The sequence below is a fragment of the Syngnathus floridae genome, chromosome 8 (genome assembly GCF_059516105.1).
Source record: "Syngnathus floridae isolate MCC-2025c chromosome 8, RoL_Sflo_1.0, whole genome shotgun sequence".
Lineage (NCBI taxonomy): Eukaryota > Metazoa > Chordata > Actinopteri > Syngnathiformes > Syngnathidae > Syngnathus > Syngnathus floridae.
Window position 1 is genome coordinate 15295537 of NC_142420.1, and position 20665 is coordinate 15316201.

A 20665-nucleotide genomic window follows, 5' to 3' on the forward strand; every position below is an offset into this window, starting at 1 on the left:
GGTAGTCCAGAAAAAGGGGATGGGTGAGCCGTTAGGGACGTGTCAGTTAAAAGACAGTCCAGCGCCACGGTGGATGTAGCAGCGACGGCGAAGGATCCCAGCTTTGCTGGCAGCGGAGGCAACAGCAGCAGGGAGACAGTGGTTATTGTTGAGACGGTGAAGATCAGCAGCAGTGTAGATGAGTGAGCGAGAAGTTGGTGGAGTAGGAGCCTGAAGTAGTAGAGGTAATAGTCCACGGAGGAGATGAGACGTGACAGCAGCTGAAAGTGGTCCAGGTAGTATGTTAGAAGTGGCTAGTAGCTGGTTAGCTTAAAGCAGTGAGATGTGTGGAAGCAGCAGTGGACCGGGTGGTGATGTTGGTGCAGTGAGTGGTGTTGGTCGACCTCGACTGTACCCGCATGAACAGCAGGCACCAGTGTGCCATTGGTGCACACAGCTGAGCCACGGCTGGCGAGCTTGCAGGGAGTGGAGGCTCCCCCCGAGATCGCTAGCCGAATGGCCAGAGAGCTGGGTCAAAGCTGTTGCTGTTGGTCTGGAGGGACACAGCGGGCCAGTTCGGGCCGGCACAACTACCACTACAAACACACAAGAGCACTCACCCGAGTCCAGAGCAAGCGGCCACAGGCTCAGAGCCGGGAGGCAGGAGGGTCCGGTGGTGGTTTGGCCAGCTGGCTGTTGGCTAGCTGGCTAATGTCGCTGCTAGTTCGAGGGAGAGGGAACAGATAAGTGCGAGCGGAGCTGCGGAGATGCGCGGTGGATGGGAGACAACACGAGAAGAAATAAAAGAGGAGAAGGGCGCACTGAAAACGAGAAAACGCAAAACAAGTAGCGGACACGGTCCAGGACAGACGCGGCAATCAACAAACCAGACGGTGGTGTTCCTTTAACCCGGAAGACAACAGACGGTGGGCAGGCTCACCAACGAAACGACTTAAAATTTTAGGAACTGATTTATTAAATGTTTATAAATATAAATTGAAGGACATGGAAACAGTTGAGAAGAAAATTATATATACTATATAACCATATTATCAAATGTAATGTTTCAATCATGTCTTCTTTACAGGTTCATACACCTACATATAATTTTGTATATCCTGTGTTAATGTACTCATCTTACTTTAGTTCAGAGAATAGCACACGAACAACAGTTCCAGGAAGAAACACCAGGTCACGATAACCTAGCCGCCCTGCTGAAATACACATAGGCCAGGGACAGAACCAAAGAACAAACAAACATGTTGTGAAACCAGGATTGAAGTCCTCTTGTATGTCATGTCATATTGATTCTTGTATTGATAATATTGTTATAATTCATGTAATAAAAGGCTCAGGTTGGGGATGGAAAAACAGATCCGACCAACTCACTGTGGTTTCATCTCTCCTGGCCAGTGTCTTGCCTTGGGTGCCCGTGTCCTTTTGTCTCTAAACTTCCTACTTGTGGTGAGGGTCACTCCTACAGAATATGCGGGATTGTCCCACGACATTTATATAGATTGTCGTTGTTTTAGCTTGACTGTTTGAGCAATTTATTGATGGCTAAATCTAAAATGTTGTGCTCTGTAAACTAGATCTTGTCTCGCTTCTGTAACTGTGTATTTTGCTACTGTCTTTGGCCAGATTTCTCTTGGAAAATAAGTTCTTAACCTCAATGAGACTAACCCGGTTAGAGACGTACTTGTTAAACAAGTACAAATCAGTTTTGATAAAATACAGGCCTGTGACTGCTAATGATATATGCTTACAACAGCTAGGATCATGGATAGGTGGCCCATCTTAAGCTCGCCTTCTTTCTCCGGTTGCTTCACCGAAAAGGAATAAACGTCACCCGATTTATCAGCCACAAGGACCTCGTCTTCTGCCCTGTTAAACACCAAGGACGTGCCCCTCCTCACCAACCATCTGCAAAATAAACATATGCCTTGAATAACTTTCAACAGATTAAATGGCCGGTAATGGAAGGTATGAAGTTTTACCTGGTGCTGGCCCATTGCCAAGAATGCTCATTCTTAAACAGGACCAGTCGTTTAGAGTCATCAATTAGTGCCACCAGTTTTCCAGATGGTGAAATAACAAAGGAAACTATTATGTCACTTCCACTAGGACCTCCAAGGCTGATGTGGTGGATGGCAGAAAAAAGAAATGATTACAAAATGTCTTCTGTATTTAGAGATATGGTTTATCACATGCATATGAAATGAATCTAGGAGTATTTCAGTATTTAGAGCTACATAATTGTTAAAATTCTATTCAACTTTACATGTTTAGTTTGCATTAGTTGTCTATTTTACCTATTGATGCAAGCCTCTGGATCATTTTCTTTTTTCTTGGCAGTGCTACAGTCAAATACAAATGGCTCTCTGCAAAAAAAAAAAAAAAACATATTTGAAATGAATTCTGGAATACTTATCAAATGAACAATTTTGATTGTATTGACAGTATTAATTAAAACTGAACTCACTGTCTTGCTCCCGTGACGTTTTTTTTTTTTGTTTAACGTAAGTCATGGCATGCATGCGCCCTATAATGCCGTGCGCCCTATGTGTGGATTAAATACAAAATAGACCCCTCAGTTGAGTCTGCGCTTTTAAAACCAAAGCGCCTTATGGTGCGGAAAATACGGTAGTTTGAATACAATTCAACAGGTGAGAGCCGAGAGCGGGTACTCTAAGCTGCAGTTTGGTGCATAGACACAAACAACAGTTAGGTTACGCCCCCCCACCCGGAGGCGAAGTGAGCCTACCCTCTCGTTCACCGAGGTGAACCCCAACGTTCAGGCACCCAGCCGGGGGGCAATAAGCATGCCCACACTCGTTCAGCACCTCTCACTGTGGGCAACTCCAGAGTGGAACGAAAACACAGACTCCAGACGAATTGGCCACCACAGGTTAATTAAAGGCCATGGCATAAAAATGTGTCTTTATTTTGATTGAATTTATTCGTGTCTTAAATGTTTCTACTGAGGTAGCAGTTCTGATATCTATCGGTAGGGCATTCCAAAGCTCTGGAGCCCAAATAGAAAATGCTATGCTACAGACTTCTTTTAGGCCTTCGGGGTCGCCAAAAGACTAGCGTTTTGCGAGTGGAGGTTACGGGACAGAACATAAGGAACAACTAGTTCGATGAGATACGAAAGCGCTAAGCCATGCAGTGATGTATAGGTTAACAGAAGAACCTTGAAGTCACATCTTAAATGTACCGGAAGCCAATGAACAGTAAAGTCAAAGTCAAAGTCAAAGTCAGCTTTATTGTCAATTTCTCCACATGCCAAAGACACACAAAGAAACCGAAATTTCGTTCCCCCCTATCCCACGGTGACAAGACATGGCTCACAACAGACAAACAGTAAACAAGTATAACAAAAGCGTGCTGAATAAATAATGAATAAATAACACAACAATAAATAAATAAATAATTAATTAAGAGGAGCGTAAAAACGCGTACAGCAGACATTCCCGAAAATAGCGCAACAGTGCCGCACGCTACGCAGAAGGGGGTAGCGAGTTCAGGGCCCTAACAGCCTGGAGAAAGAAGCTGTTGGCGAGTCTGGTGGTGCGGGAGCGCAGGCTCCTGTACCTCTTCCCAGAGGGCAGAAGGTCAAACAAGGAGTGAGCCGGGTGACTCACATCTCTGGCAATCGAGGTTGCCTTGCGGGCGAGATGGGAGGTGTAAATGTCCTTCAGGGAGGGAAGCGAAGCACCAATAATCTTGCCAGCCGTATTCACTATGCGCTGCAGGGCCTTCAAGTTCTGTTCAGTGCAGTTACCACCCCAGACAGCGATGCAACTGGTGAGGACGCTCTCAATGGTGCCACAGTATCTCACAAAAGTGAGTACACCCATCTCATTTCAGCAATGTTTTAATTATATCTTGTCATGGGACAACACTGAAGAAATGACACTTTGATCCAATGTTAAGTAGTCACTGTAGAGCTTGGAGAGCAACAATGAATGTGTAAAATGCTGGCAACAAAAGTGAGTACACCCCAACTGAAAATCTCAAAATTAAGCCAAAATTGGGACCAATTCAGCATTTTTCCTCCCTGTGTAATGTGACTAGTTAGTGTAATGAGGTGTTAGGTGTGATTGGGGATTAGGTGTATTAAATTAGGTATTCTCACTCTCATACTGGTCACAGGAAGTTCAACATGGCACCTCATGGCAGAGAACTCTCTGAGGATCTAAAAAAAAGAATTATTGCTCGACATAAAGATGGCCTAGGGCTATAAGAAGATTGCCAATACCCTGAAACTGAGCTGTAGCACGGTGGCTAAGACCATACAGCGGTTTAAGAGGACAATCTCCATTCAAAACAGGCCTCGCCATGGTCGACCAAAGAAGTTGTGTGCGCGCGCTCAGCGTCATATTCAGAGGTTGGCTTTGGAAAACAGGCGTATGAGTGCTGCCAGCATTGCTGTAGAGATTGAAGGGGTGGGGGTAAGTCTGTCTTAGCTCAGACCATACGCTGCACACGGCATTCAATTGATCTGCATGGCTGTCGTCCCAGGAAAAAGCCTCTTCTAAAAAAGATGGACAAGACAGCTCGCAAAAGGTTTGCTGAAGACAAGCAGACTAAGGATATGGGTTACTGGAACCATGTACTGTGGTCTGATGAGACCAAGATAAACACATTTGGTTCAGATGCTGTCCAGCATGTGTGGCGGCAACCAGGTTAAGAGTACAAAGAGAAGTGTGTCTTCCCTACAGTCAAGCATGGTGGTGGGAGCGTCATGGTCTGGGGCTGTATGAGTGCTGCTGGCACTGGGGTGCTACAGTTCAGAGGGAACGATGAATGCCAACATGTAATGTGGAATACTGAAGCAGAGCATGATCCCCTCCCTCCGTAAACTAGAAGTATTCCAACACGACAACGACCCCAAACACACCTCCAAGACGACCACTGCCTTCCTAAAGAAGCTGAGGGTGAAGGTGATGGACTGGCCACGCATGTCCCCAGACCAAAACCCTATTGAACATCTGGGGGGGATCCTCAAATGGAAGGTGGAGGAGCGCAAGGTCTCCAACATCCACCAGCTCCGTGATATCATCATGGAAGAGTGGAAGAGGATTCCAGCGGCGACCTGTGAAGCTCTGGTGAACTCCATGCCAAAAAGGGTTACGGCGGTGCTGGAAATTAATGGTGGCCACACAAAATATTGACATTTGGATCCAATTTTGACATTTTCAGTTGGGGTGTACTCACTTTTGTAGCCAGCATTTTACACATTCATTGTTGTATTTTGAGTTACTTTGAAGTAACAATATATTTACTTTAATTTCTTCAGTGTTGTCCCATGACAAGATATAATTAAAACATTGCAGAAATGAGTGGGGTGTACTCAATTTTGTGATACTGTATGTTGGCGAATGTTGGGGTAATGTGATCAAATTTTCTCATCCGTGTGAGCGGTAGACTTTTAATACTGGACTTAGGAAGACCAGAGAATAATGCGTCACTGTAATCAAGGCATGTAATAAACGCATTTATAATAGTTTACGCATCACTAGTTGAAAGAATCGGACGGATCTTAGCAATATTACGGAGGTGAAAGGAACGCAATTCTAGTTATGTTCTTACTGTGATTTTGAAAAGAGAGCTTTGGTCAAATTCAACCCCGAGATTAGTTAAAGTATCTCTATGACTGAAAGTTTAACCATTTATATAGTGGTTTCCTTAAATAAGTGATAATAATGAGCAGGACCAATTATCAACATCTCAGTTTTATCTGGGATAAGACGTAAGAAATTGAGAGACATCCATTGTTTAATCTCTGCAAGGCGTGCCTCAAGATTACAACAGTCCCGCGGATTTGTCATCGGTAACAGCATATATAATTGGTTGTCATCCGCATAACATTGAAAACTAATGTATTATGTCCCCACGCGGAATCATATAAATACTAAATAGTATTGGTCTTAGACAATATTGCGATAAATTGCTGATATTGGGAAGTAATAAATTCATCAAAAATAATTGAAGCATCGGAATGAAAATCCAAGAGGTGTCTCAAGCAAACCATGTGGAAGTGTCATCCTTGAAAATGTGGGGTCAAAAGGGCACATGACCTAGTAGCTATTGAGCTTGAAATGCTAGTTTTTACAGTAAAAAATCCCTCAACATTTTGGGTCATAAGGTGTTGGGAAGTAATAAATTCACCAAAAATAATTGAAGCATTGGAATGAAAATCTAAGAGGTGTATCTCAACCAGCCCACGTGTTCAAGTCATCCATTAAAATTTGGGTTCAAAAGGTCACATGACCTTGGAGCTATTGAGCTAAAATGCAAATACTAAGAAGTACCAGCGACTGTAACGTCTGTGGAGGTAAGTTTATCGTCTGCTTTCTCAGTAGAAAACATGCTATTCCGAGCCATAACACGTGGGACATTGACTACACGAGTTTACCCATGGAAGCCACTGCTACTGCAATGAAATTAAACACTTTTCTGTTTCTTTTTTGAAGAAATTGTACATCTCAAGTAGCTTCATCTTACAGTATTTTCTTTTACTGTAGTAAGTTGTTATTTCAGTTTTATTTTACAAGGTATCATTGTCTTCCAATGTTTCGCGATGTCACCGTATTTCGTCACGAATTTCAAGCTCTTGGAATACCCCTAATACAGGACGAATACAAGGTAAATATGTTCTTAGCCTTTTTTTTTAGCTTACAGAAAACTTTCACTGCACTAAATGACTTTTAGTACGAGGATATTTCTGAAAATATGTTTTTATCGTGCTCATTGATTAATTTCCCTGTTATAAATAAGCCTATATGATAATTTTTTTAAATTACATCAGACGTGAAAAAGGCTCATCGCAACCTAAACACCTGGTGAGTCTACGTCCGTTCTGTCAGGGTTTTCCAGATTATCTTTAACGTATGATTATGTTGGAATGCAACCTGTAATAAATAACCCAGCTTGTCCCATCCGTAAAACACAACAAAAAGTCATAAAACACCCCTTGCTATGTTTTGACTAGAGGTTAAGGGCTTTCTCTATTCAGTCCATTCTTACCCCCACCCTGTTTCTCTTAATAAAAATACTCTTGCAGGGGGCGAGAGTCAGACCTCCATTCGATCATCGCTGCACGCACAGCGACGAATGGACTCTCCACCTGCAGGTGTCTAAAAGGACTTACTTGTCTCCCGTGTGGTTCTTGCAAAATAAGTTGGAATGAGCGAAACGCTAACACGTTCAAAAACATAAATCAATGCAACAATTAATACATGTAGATGAAGCTGATGACAGCCAGAAAAAGAAAGTTGAAAACGTGAAAAAATATTTTTATTTGTCAAAGGGAACATTATCAACACTGTTTTTCAACAATTCAAACAATGCATCACTGCACTGTGTATAACACAGCATGTGGGAAGAAGTATTTACTGATGTTGCTTTCACTCCACTTCCCAGGTCATTATACAACTCCCAGGCATATGCAGTCCTCCTGCAGTATGCCACATAATGCCCAAGAGAATCCTGGGTCAGTCCTGGTTCAAAGGCAATGACTGCTCTCAAGTCAAGTCAAGTCAAGTTTATTTGTATAGCCCTAAATCACAAAGAGTCTCAAAGGGCTTCACATAGCCAAAAAATTGACAATTATTCTCAAAGCATCCCCTGATCATAAGCTCCCAAAAGGGCAAGGAAAAACTCAAAAAACCCCTGCCAGGGGAAAATGAGAAACCTTGAGAAGGGACCACAGATGGAAGGATCCCCCTTTCAGGATCACCAGGTTGTAATGGATGCAGAGAGGGCACAAGTAATACATCCATCCATCCATCCATCTTCTTCCGCTTATCTGGGGTCAGGTCGCGGGGGCAGCAGCTTTAGGAGGGACTCCCAGACTTCCCTCTCCCCAGCCACTTCATCCAGCTCATCCCGGGGGATCCCAAGGCGTTCCCAGGCCAGCTGAGAGACATAGTCTCTCCAGCGCGTCCTGGGTCGTCCCCGGGGTCTCCTACCGGTGGGACATGCCCGGAACACCTCGCCAGGGAGGCGTCCAGGAGGCATCCTGATAAGATGCCCGAGCCACCTCATCTGGCTCCTCTCAACGTGGAGGAGTAGCGACTCTACTCCGAGTCTCTCCCGGATGACCGAGCTTCTCACCCTATCTCTAAGGGAGAGCCCGGACATCCTGCGGAGAAAACTCATTTCGGCCGCTTGTATACAGGATCTCGTTCTTTCGGTCACGACCCATAGCTCGTGACCATAGGTGAGGGTAGGAGCGTAAATCGACCGGTAAATTGAGAGCTTTGCCTTTTGGCTCAGCTCTCTCTTCACCACAACGGACCGGTACAGGGTCCGCATTACTGCCGACGCTGCACCGATCCGCCTGTCGATCTCGCGCTCCATCCTCCCCTCACTCGTGAACAAGACTCCAAGATACTTGAACTCCTCCACTTGGGGTAGGATCTCATCCCCGATCCGGAGAGGGCATTCCACCCTTTTCCGATCGAGGACCATGGACTCGGATTTGGAGGTGCTGACCCTCAGCCCGACCGCTTCACACTCGGCTGCGAACCGTTCCAGCGAGAGCTGGAGATCACGGCCTGAAGAAGCCAACAGCACCACGTCATCTGCAAAAAGCAGAGACGCGATGCTGAGGTCCCCAAACCGGACCCCCTCAACGCCTCGGCTGCGCCTAGAAATTCTGTCCATAAAAATTATGAACAGAATCGGTGACAAAGGGCAGCCTTGGCGGAGTCCAACCCTCACTGGGAACGAATCCGACTTACTGCCGGAAATGCGGACCAGACTCTGGCATCGGTGATACAGGGACCGAACCGCCCTTATCAGTTGGCTCGGCACCCCGTACTCCCGAAGCACCCTCCACAGAACCTCCCGAGGGACACGGTCGAACGCCTTCTCCAAGTCCACAAAACACATGTGGACTGGTTGGGCGAACTCCCATGCACCCTCGAGGATCCTGCCGAGGATGTAGAGCTGGTCCACTGTTCCACGGCCAGGACAAAAGCCACACTGCTCCTCCTGAATCCGAGGTTCGACCTCCCGACAGACCCTCCTCTCCAGCACCCCTGAATAGACTTTACCAGGGAGGCTGAGGAGTGTGATTCCCCTGTAATTGGAACACACCCTCCGGTCCCCCTTCTTAAAGAGGGGAACCACCACCCCAGTCTGCCAATCCAGAGGCACTGTCCCCGATGTCCACGCAACGTTGTAGAAGCGTGTCAGCCATGACAGCCCCACAACATCCAGAGCCTTTAAGAACTCCGGGCGGATCTCATCCACCCCCGGGGCCTTGCCACCGAGGAGTTTTTTAACTACCTCAGTGACTTCGACCCCAGAGATTGGAGAATCCGCCTCAGAGTCTCCAGGCCCTGCTTCCTCAATGGAAGGCGTGTAGGTGGAATTGAGGAGATCTTCGAAGTATTCTCCCCACCGACTCACGACGTCCCGAGTCGAGGTCAGCAGCACGCCATCCCCACTGTAAACAGTGTTGACGTTGCACAGCTTCCCCCTCCTGAGACGCCGGATGGTGGACCAGAATTTCCTCAAAGCCGTCCGAAAGTCATTTTCCATGGCCTCACGAAACTCCTCCCACGCCCGGGTTTTTGCCTCAGCAACCGCCGAAGCCGCGTTCCGCTTGGCCATCCGGTACCTGTCAGCTGCCTCCGGAGTCCCGCAGGCCAAAATGGCCCGATAGGACTCCTTCTTCAGCTTGACGGCATCCCTTACCGCCGGTGTCCACCAGCGGGTTCGGGGATTGCCGCCACGACAGGCACCAACGACCTTACGGCCACAGCTCCGGTCGGCCGCCTCAACAATGGAGGCGCGGAACATGGTCCACTCAGACTCAATGTCCCCCGCCTCCCCAGGGACGTGGGAAAAGCTCTGCCGGAGGTGGGAGTTGAAGCTCTTCCTGACAGGAGATTCTGCCAGACGTTCCCAGCAGACCCTCACAGAGCGTTTGGGTCTGCCAGGTCGGACCGGCATCTTCCCCCACCATCGGAGCCAACCCACCACCAGGTGGTGATCAGTTGACAGCTCCGCCCCTCTCTTCACCCGAGTGTCCAAAACATGCGGCCGCAAATCCGATGACACGACTACAAAGTCGATCATCGAACTGCGACCTAGGGTGTCCTGGTGCCAAGTGCACACATGGACACCCTTATGCTTGAACATGGTGTTCATTATTGAAAATCCATGTCGAGCACAGAAGTCCAACAATAGAACACCGCTCGGGTTCAGATCGGGGGGGCCATTCCTCCCAATCACGCCCTTCCAGGTCTCACTGTCATTGCCCACGTGAGCATTGAAGTCACCCAGTAGAACGATGGAGTCCCCAGAAGGTGCGCTCTCCAGCACTTCCTCCAGGGACCCCAAGAAGGGTGGGTACTCTGAGCTGCCGTTTGGTGCATAGACACAAACAACAGTCAGGACCCGTTCCCCCACCCGGAGGCGGAGGGAGGCTACCCTCTCGTTCACCGGGGTGAACCCCAATGTGCAGGCGCCCAGCCGGGGGGCAATAAGTATACCCACACCTGCTCGACGCCTCTCGCCGTGGGCAACTCCAGAGTGGAAGAGAATCCAGCCCCTCTCGAGAGGGCTTGTACTGGAACCCAAACTGTGCGTGGAGGAGAGTCCGACTATATCTAGTCGGAATTTTTCTGCCTCGCACACCAGCTCGGGCTCCTTTCCAGCCAGAGAGGTGACATTCCATGTCCCAAGAGCCAGCTTCTGCAGCCGGGGATCAGACCGCCAAGGTCCCTGCCTTTGGCTGCCGCCCAGCTCACATTGCACCCGACCCCTTCGGCCCCTCCCACAGGTGGTGAGCCCATGGGAAGGGGGACCCACGTTTCCTTTTCGGGCTATGCCTGGCCGGGCCCCATGGGTGAAGGCCCGGCCACCAGACGCTCGCCTTCGAGCCCCGCCTCCAGGCCTGGCTCCAGAGGGAGGCCCCGGTGACCCGCGTCCGGGCAAAGGAAAACGAAGTCCATTTATTTCAATCGTCATAAGGGGCTTCTGTGAGCTGTGCTTTGTCTGGCCCCTCACCTAGGACCCGTTTGCCATGTGTGACCCTACCAGGGGCATGAAGCCCCCGACAACATGGCTCCTAGGATCATAAGGGCACGCAAACCCCTCCACCACGATAAGGTGACGACTCACGGAGGGGACAGGTAATACATAATATATGAAAATCAATGAAAAAAAATGGATGTCGGAGGTGCCCTCGATTGTCCTGGCGGTGTCTTCAAGGAGGTTGAGCTGCAGTTTCTTCATCCTGAATTGGTCCCCGAGAGTCCAGCTACCTGCTATCAGCTTTTGCGCCACCTAACCCAGCCAGGGAGGGGGTGGGCAGAGAGAACAACACAAACTCCGGCCAAATCGGCCAATCCAAGTTAGTTAAAGGCCATCTCATAGAAATGTGTCTTTAAGCGTGTCTTAAATGTTTCTACTGAGGTAGTAGTTCTAATATCCATTGGTAAAGCATTCCAAATTTCTGGAGCCCGAATAAAGAATGCTCTAGAACCTGCAGACATTTTCTTGGCCCTTGGTGTAACTAAAAGACTAGAGTTTTGCGAACGAAGGTTACGAGACGGAAGATAAGGAACGACTAGGTCGACGAGATATGAAGGCGCTAAGCCATGCAGTGATTTATAGGTTAGTAGAAGAACCTTGAAGTCACATCTCAAATGGACCGGGAGCCAATGTAATTTGGCTAATATTGGGGTAATGTGATCAAATTTTCTTGACCGTGAGAGCAGCCTCGCAGCGGCATTTTGCACTAACTGTCGACTTTTGATACTGGACTTAGGAAGACCAGAGAATAATACATTACAGTAGTCCAGGCGCGACGTGGCGAACGCATGTACAATAGTTTCCGCATCCCTGGTCGAGAGAATCGGACGAATCGATATTACGAAGGTGAAAAAACGCAATCCTGGTTATATTCTTAATGTGTTTTTGAAAGGAGAGCGTTTGGTCAAATATTACCCCGAGATTAGTTACAGTTTCACTCTGAGTGATAGTACGGTTATCTATAGTTATAGTGGTTTCCTTAAATAAGTGTTGATAACGAGTAGGACCAATTATCAACATCTCAGTTTTATCTAGGTTAAGACGAAGGAAATTGAGAGACATCCATTGCTTGATCTCCGCAAGGCACGCCTCGAGATTACAACAGTCCCGCGGATCTGTCATCAATAACGGCATATATAACTGGGTGTCGTCCGCGTAGCATTGAAAACTAATATTATATTTACGTATTATGTCCCCAAGCGGAATCATATAAATATTAAATAAGTACCGATCCCTGTGGGACACCACACGTAACATTATAGAGCTTAGAGGACATATTGCCATGGACCACACGTTGCGTCCTGTCTGATAGATAAGAATTGAACCAGCTGAGTGCTGACCCTGAGATACCAACACAACTTTGAAGACGCCCTAATAGAATATCGAAGTCTACAGTGTCAAAGGCAGCACTAAGATCGAGTAGTAACAATACAGACGACGTATTTGAATCCATAGCTATGAGGAGATCATTAGTCACTTTAGCAAGTGCTGTCTCTGTGGAATGATTAGCTCTAAAACCAGACTGAAAAGCGTCATATCGATTATTAGCGATCATGTAGTCAATAAGCTGCTGCGCTACTACTTTTTCAAGAAGTTTTGCTATGAATGGGAGTTTTGAAACTGGCCTATAGTTACTGATACAGTCTGGGTCAAGATTTGCTCGCTTAAGTAACCCAGAAGGAGGACCGGTTATCTATAAAATACAGTCCCTGCTTTTTACAGAACCCAGCCATCCATCGATTAAGGGAGACTAACAGTCCGGGTCAAGATTTTCTCGCTTAAGTAACGGTTTAATAATGGCGGTTTTAAAGGCTGTTGGCACTATCCCAGAGGAGACAGACAGATTGATTATATTTAAGACGGACGGTCCTAAAATTGGAAATAATTCTTTAAGTAGTTTGGCTGGAGGCGGGTCGAGTAAACATGTTGTTTGTTTAGTTGCACTAACCAATTTTGTAAGCATTTCAAGGGACACGCTTTTAAAATTTGAGAGGGTTATTGCATGATCCCCAACGCTAGTAACCGGCGGAGCGATTGGAATGGTCTTCTTGATCTCGTCCCTAATGGACTCAATCTTTTGAGCAAAAAAATTCATAAACTCGTCAGCTGAGTGGAAGGAGCTATCGGGGGTCGGCCGGCGCAGAGTTAGCTTTGCCACTGTATCAAATAGGTATTTAGGATTGTTTTTATTGAGATTAATGACTTGCGAAAAATAACGAGTTTTTGCTAAGATAAGCGCATCTTTATATTTCAGGAGGCTTTCCTTCCATGCCTGATGAAAAACCTCAAGTTTGGTTAAACGCCATCTGCGCTCATGCTTTCTACATAATTGTTTAAGCGTACGTGTTTCATCTGTGAACCACGGAGTTGGCCATCTACAGCGAGTTTTCAGACGTAGCTGCGCCACAGAGTTGATGGCTTTTAATAATGTCGCATTGAATTCATTTGTAAGATTAGCAATAGAGTCGCTGTATGCGGGAAACATGGCGGTTGCCGGCAACAGTAACTCAAATAGCGCAGTTGCAGTCATGGAGTTAAAATTACGGCTGCTATAATTCTGATTGTTCTCTGGTCTTTGACAAGGAACTAAAATTTCAAATTTTATTAAGAAATGATCAGACAGAACAGTAGTGTATGGCAGTACTGCTATATTTGAGGTTGCTAGTCCCCGGGATAATACCAGATCTAAGGTATTTCCATCCTTATGCGTTGCTGCCTGTACAGCTTGCGTAAAACCAAACATATCGATTAAAGTCTGAAATGTCGAAGTCAGTGGTTCTGACGGTGAATTCATGTGGATGTTGAAATCACCCATGATAACTATATTATCTGCATTTGTCACTAGATCAGCCACAAATTCTGAAAATTCATCCAGGAATCCAGAGTAAGCCCCCCAGGTGGACGATAGATAACAGCAAGATAGAATGACGGTAAAGCAGTGGAACGCACAATGAGAACTTCAAATGTTTTAAATACGTGAATTGAGCGAGGCCTAAATCTAAGCTCAGAATTTGAGATGAGGGCGACACCCCCACCCTTTTTTCGAGGACGCGCCACATGCGAGCTCACAAAATTTGGAGGCGAGGCCTCGTTAAGTGGCAGCAGTTCGTTAGGTTTTAACCAGGTCTCGCAAAGACCAAAAACGTTTAGATTACGTTCCATGATAAGGTCATTAACGAGAACTGCTTTCGTATGAAGCGACCTAATATTCATAAAACCGAGTTTAAGTGTAATCGGTCGATCAGGGTGCGTATCTATCGAAGGATTTTTAAACGGGATGCGAGTAAAATTAACAGGCACCGTTTCATCAGCAAGACCAGTCGGGAAAGAGTGATTGGATTTGTCTACTACCCCAGTAGAAAGTGTGTTTATGTGTACTGCAGCACTATTTAAACTGTCGCGCTCTAGTCTACACGAGGAGCTATGTGTATGCTGAAAGTCTAGCCTAGCGCTAGTTAACTTTAACTTAACAGACTCCAAACCCATCCTCACAGGTGGTCTAATCACCTGTGCCCTGGCCTGCTCTAAAGTGACTTGTCATGAGTGGCTCAAACAGTAATCTATATTCCTAGAAAGAGTGAAGGCGCCTTCACGGTTAGGGTGAAGGCCGTCCTTCCTCAGCAGGTCAGGGCGGCCCCAGAAGGAGGACCAGTTATCTATAAAATACAGTCCCTGCTTTTTACAGAACCCAGCCATCCATCGATTAAGGGAGACTAATCTACTAAACCTCTCATCCGTGCCTCTCCCAGGCAGGGGGCCAGAGACAAATACTCGATGCCGACTCATCTTTCTGGCAAGATCACAAGTCCTCGCTATGTTTTACTTTGTGATCTCTGATTGTCTCATCCTAACATCATTGGAGCCGACGTGTATCACTATGTCCGAGTAGCTAGTGTTGGTGGAACTACGCTGTTGACTAGGCCTATTGCGAGTCAGCTCCCTAAGATTAGCTTCTATGTTGGGTGCTCTGCCCCCAGGAATACACATTACCGTGGCTGGATTTTTAAGCGTAATGTTTCGGGTAATGGAGTCACCTATGACCAAAGTGCGAGGGCCAGTAGACCGAGATGACTTTGGACGGCTATGCGTCTTACCTGGCTCATCGCGATTAGCAGGCCGCTTGGGGCTAATGCTAACCGGGCTAGCGGGCTGACGACAGCCCGCGTCTATGTCCGCCGCAACTACTGTTATCGCACTATTCTGCTCTAACTTGCGGACACATCCCTCTAGCACTGACAACCTCTCTAAGAGAAGGGTGCAGTTGGTGCACGAAGCCGAACAAACCTCTTGGTCCGCTGCCATACTTTGTGCCCGAAGAGCGACGATCGATCGAGTGGCCTGAGTGCGCCGGCCGCCGGAAGTCTTAAGCAAAGTAAAAGTCTTCTCTTTTAACTCCAGACTGGAGGGAAATTCAAGCAAGGCAACTTCCTTGCAACTGCTACCAAGGTCAGTGTCAATCCACACAAACTCTCCCAGATTGTAGCTGTGAGTAACATTCCCTGAACACAAAGCCTTGCCTGTACTGTTGTCCTGTGTTTTGAATGCAGCGGGACACTGGGAAGGATTTTCAATTGGCCTGAGGCAGAGAGAGTCAGGAAGGCTGAGTCCCTCTTCAGCAGCAGTCTGAAGATAAGCCATGCCAGAGGCCTGCAGGACCTTTCGGTGGAACCGCTAAACCTCTCCAGTTTTCAACTGCATTGTCATCCATTGGAAGACTGTTAGTAGATGCATCTGGCTCCCCTCCAGGATGAGATTTTTTTTCCCTTTTGTTTACTACTTCAGTTTGAGAAGTAGTGCAGACATTTTCAGGCTCTTTGACAGTCGTGGTATCACACACATCCTTTTTACTTTTTTGTTTTCCAGAGCAAATCCGGATGTTTCCCTCAATGAAGGAAAGATGACGAGCAACAAACCGGTCCACACGAATGGGTAGGCTTTCATGCTTGAAAAGGCCTTTTTTTATGTTTTTGAACTCTGCTTCAACAGCTGCGGAACTTGCAGTGATGCTAGTGATTTTAAAGAGAGGGACCATTATTGCTGTCCAGAGTGGCAAGTAACCTCCAAGTCTTGTTATGTGGGTAATAATAATAATAATAAAGGAAGTGGATGTTGTCTCGATCCCCACCAGCCATGGCAGTGACCTACTCTCCTCACATACTTCTGTCACCCACTGTCGGACACGAGTCTGGATGTACTGATTTAATGCATTACCTGCTTCTTGTCCCTCAACTTCCTCATCTGAAATGGGGACAAATTCTTCTGCGATTTGCGCTCTCGAGTATCTCTTGCACTTTTCTGATGGGATAGGACTCCAGAACTGTCATTACCCTTTGTTTCACTCAGTGCCACAATGGTGATGGCACGAAGAAGTTCTTTTGCATGTTGCAAACATTGTGACTTAAGAAGCTGTGCTATTGACCTGACAAAGAAATCCTTAACGAGGTCTTTTGTTTTTAAGGCAGTCCCATCGGCAGATCATCTTAATGCAGTGTGCTATATCTACCCTGACAAAACATGGGGGTAGATGTCCAGGTTGATTCCCACGTAAAATGTTAAAGCACTCATTGATGTAGCTCTTCAGATCAGGATGAGGGGTAAAAGCCTCTACTAGAGCTCCAAGAATCGCCAGAGAAAAGTCACTCACTGCTTCTTTGGGAACAGGTGCACCTGCATGGATCCATTCCTTCAGCCACTGTGTGATAGCATTAACATCATGCTTCTCTGAAAGCATTTGCACGACTGGGACACTGGAGCTGGTATGCCCTGTCATAACACCCTGATACAGGAAGATATGGCCAGACATGCCATTTGGTCTCATCAGTTTTTAAACTATTGAGCCAGTTGCATCAACACATAATATTGGGTGAGATTTCTTTAAGGTCTTGCACACATGCATTTCTGTTTGACTCCAATAGTGACAGAAAAACGTGTCAAGTCCAATGTCTTTGAGGCTGTGACTGTGAGGTGCACTGTATTTCAACATCTACAATGAGAAAATTGGACTTTTGTCACCTAATGCCAAATCATTTTTCTCTTGTTTTGCCTTGCACAGGGTGGCCAAATTTGGCAGATGGCTTGGCTCAGAATCTCCGAAGTCCATCAGTTTATTTGCCTGTGATGTTCGCCATACATGTGGTTCCATCTTGCCCTCACAAAGTTCCTTGGCTACCTGCACACGCAACTGTCCAGATAGAAACCGCTTGGAGCTACCAGTGTGTAGGGAGTCATCACTGTTCTTAATGAAACAGTTAAATATGATTGGGCTGTTAATTTTGGGCTCTCTGCCACAATTAATGTTGAGAAGGCCATGACACTTGTCAGGTCTAAGTACCATCAGACATTAAACCACACGCTGGAACAAAGAAGAGAAGACAACCAGGATAGGTTTACTCGCGAGGAGAAAGGTAGAGAAAGGAAGCTCAGTTACAATCTGCATCAATTCTGAGTCCTTACTCTGCGTACTCCTCTTTTTAATGTTTTGGTTGCCCTGGTTACAGAGGCATTGCTACACTTAAGGGAGGGGAGATTGTGGCTGGAGCAACGCTGATTAGCTAACCGCTGACCATCGACGGTGCTGTGGTGGTGAGGGTGAGCAGCACCAAATTCCTGGGGGTGCACATCAGTGAGGACCTCTCCTGGTGCGCCAACACCGCGTCACTGGCGAAGAAAACTCAGTGCCGCTTGTACTTCCTGCGGAAACTCAGGCGAGCTAGTGCTCCGCCGGCCGTCATGACTACATTCTACCGTGGCACCATTGAGAGCGTCCTCTCCAGTTGTATCGCTGTCTGGGGTGGTAGCTGCACTGCATACAACATGAAGGCCCTGCAGCGATTATTGGTGCTTCACTCCCCTCTCTGAAGGGCATTTACGCAACCCATCTCGCCCGCAAGGCGACCACGATTGTGAGTGATGTGAGTCACCCCGCTCACTCTTTGTTTGATCTTCTGCCCTCTGGGGAGAGGTACAGGAGCCTGCGCTCCCGCACCGCCAGGCTCACCAACAGGTTCTTTCTCCAGGCTGTTAGGATCCTGAACTCTCTTCCCCCCTCTGCGTAGCGTCCTGTACTTATTTGTGTTATTTGTTTATTTATTATTTATTCATCACTCTTATTTATTCATTGATTGTGCCTTCTTGTTTTATCTTTCTTGTGTTGTTTGCTTGTATGTACATTGCGAACTGTCTTGTCACCGTGGGATAGTGGGAATGTAATTTCTATCTCTTTGTGTGTCTTGGCATGTGAAGAAATTGACAATAAAGCAGACTTTGACTTTGCCTTTTGACTTTGAATGTTATGTGGTGCGAGGCCTTGGCCGATTCGTGACTCCAGCACTGGAATTGCAGAGTCTGTCCTGCTTCCTCAACCGGCTGGCTTCTCCATGGTTGGCTGACTCGTCCTCGACTGTGATCAGATACCTTGAAGCACATTGAATGCCGCTTTCCTGTGGAACAATGCAACTAAACCTTTGCCAAGTTTATCTTCTTGGTAAACTAACACAACACACAATAATAATGAGTAACTAATCCTAAACACTTCAGTAAGTAAATGTGAGGTAACTTGTATGCAGTTCCTTAAACAAACATTAAGTAAATATGGGATAACTTATATACAACTACTTCCAACTGTACGTCTTTTCTATAACACTTACCAAAGAAAACCAGTTCCGATCAACAACAATCTATGAATCAAAGCTACAGTTAAACAAAAAGGAAAGAAGTTCCTTTGAACTAAACAAAAAACATTTTGCCTGTGCAAAGGAGCTCTGCTCATCACTGGTGAAGGCCTCTTACAGCAGTTAAACGGATAAGAGAAGGACAGGAAGGATACATAAAACTTATTGGCAGGCCAAAGCTTCACCGCTAAATTATTCCAACAACACTCCTTGCAGCATCCTCTGATTTCGATATAATTATTTGAGACCAATGGATAGACCTTGGCTCTTTTAAAAACAAATGTGCAAGGAATTTTAACTGTTATGATGTGGGTCCAAGTGCCATGCTTCAAAATTGTATATTCTCTTTTTTGGGTTCGACAGTTCTTATCTTTGTATTCAGCCTTTTCCGGAATAAATTCCATCCACTTGTCAAAAGGAATATGAAGCTGAAATGACCGTTCAGGGTAAAAGGGGCCTGATTCCGAGCTTGCTTCACTGCTAGTTTCAGGTTAGTTTCATCATGACTGAATCCCGGAGCTGACCAGATATAGTGTCTGTTTATTTTTACAAAGGTGTACAGAGCGTTTGCAGACATCTTCTTTTCCAACTGGTCACTCAGATCTGTCTACACCAGGGATGTCAAAGTCAAACACACCGAGGGCCAAAAAAACAAATTTGCTACAAGCCGAGGGCCGGACTGGTTCAATGTTTATTAAAATATATCGGAATGATTGCACATAGCCTATTGAACTAAGACCTAACACAGTGTACATTATTTAATGATTAAATGAATATGGCAATATTTTGTTATGGCTCTGTCAGTAACTTCAAGGGAAAATATTTTCAACAGCCAAACAGCAAAAAATTAAATTGTTTTAAAAACAAAATGTGTTTCTTAATATCAAGATAAATGCATAAATAAAAGTGCATGCATTATAAACTGAAAATGTATTATTGTGCTGCTCTATGATCTACCGATCATTGCTTTCAAATCGTAAAATAAAAAATTTATCAAATCAGTTGTATTCTTTCTTATGGCTCTTATCTGCAATTTTCCCTTGGTCCATTCAACTGAAAAATAAATATAAATAAATAAAATGCAAAAATGTACGGCACACAGACAAAACAATACTTTCTTCAAAGAAAAATCACGTCTTGTAGAAACAAATGTAAAAATGTAACCGAATTAAAAAACGGAAAATACGTTACTGTTCTGTGATGCTCACTTGTCTGAGGCTGAGCCTGATACTTAGAGGTGTCTCATCTTTTGTACAAGTTCATCAATGTTCGGGGTTAGGCTCTGAGGCTCAAAACCCGTTTTTGATCAACTCTCCTTCTGCAAAGGGCCGGGCTGATTTGGCGATCTCTTTTGCCACAATAAAGCTAGCCTTGGCAGCAGCCTCGCTTTGCGATTTAGCATACGTGAACATAGCCTGTCTGGACTTAAGGCCTCGTTTTAATTCTTCCACCTTCTGTAGCTTTTGTTCATATTCCATTTTCTTGTCTTGGTCTGTGTGTTTCTTTGACGTTCGATAGTGCCTTCTTAAATTTAATTCTTTCATTACAGCCGCATTTTCTCCACACAGAAGACACACAAGTTTGCGTCTTACCTCCGTAAACATGTACTCTGCCTCCCACCTGGCCTGAAACCCCCTGTTCTCAGCGTCCACCTTACGTTTAGCCATTTTTGAGGAGGGGGGTATCAGAAAGTTGAACTCTGCTCTGACTACTGATGAATAATGAAGCCGCTTGTGCAAGCTGCAGGGACATCGCGGGCTACCGTTGCATTGTGGGAAATGTAGTGTTGGTGCGTGCAAAACACCAGCTGTGGCCTGCGGGCCGGTTCTAATAGTAATTCAATATCATCCAGGGGGCCATAGATAATCAATTCGCGGGCCGGATCTGGCCCTCGGGCCGTAACTCTGACATATGTGGTCTACACAGTAGCGCATGGAGTGGCTATGTTTCCATTTTCA

The 20665-nt window shown here is 46.0% G+C and overlaps 2 protein-coding genes and 1 long non-coding RNA gene across 6 annotated transcripts in view; 1 reads left to right on the forward strand and 2 right to left on the reverse strand.

Moving 5' to 3' along the window:
* Positions 1-20665, reverse strand: part of wdr4 (WD repeat domain 4) — a 99606-nt gene that overhangs the window by 67612 nt on the left and 11329 nt on the right. For all 3 annotated transcript variants that reach the window (XM_088383358.1, XM_088383355.1, XM_088383357.1), the window contains exons 2-4: positions 2292-2360; positions 1977-2114; positions 1746-1902 (exon numbers count right to left, since the gene is read on the reverse strand). In XM_088383358.1, the coding sequence (XP_088239484.1) occupies positions 1746-1902; positions 1977-2114; positions 2292-2360 (364 nt within the window). The remainder of the gene's footprint in view (positions 1-1745; positions 1903-1976; positions 2115-2291; positions 2361-20665) is intronic.
* LOC148394679 (uncharacterized) lies at positions 12602-14058 on the reverse strand. The gene has a single exon (XM_088383362.1). The coding sequence runs from the start codon at positions 13850-13852 to the stop codon at positions 12788-12790; it is 1065 nt and encodes a 354-aa protein (XP_088239488.1). The 5' UTR covers positions 13853-14058; the 3' UTR covers positions 12602-12787.
* On the forward strand, positions 14330-18221 carry LOC148394680 (uncharacterized). 2 transcript variants are annotated; one of them, XR_015859918.1, is made up of 4 exons: positions 14330-15483; positions 15585-15754; positions 15901-15966; positions 17090-18221. It is a non-coding gene; the product is annotated as an uncharacterized LOC148394680 (long non-coding RNA). The 2 variants fall into 2 exon arrangements; XR_015859917.1 differs by having other exon boundaries at positions 15585-15966.

Bases quoted from the DNA above. Each gene is read 5' to 3' on its own strand.
- LOC148394679 (XM_088383362.1), bottom strand. From the start codon at position 13,852: ATGGGTGATTTCAACATCCACATGAATTCACCGTCAGAACCACTGACT.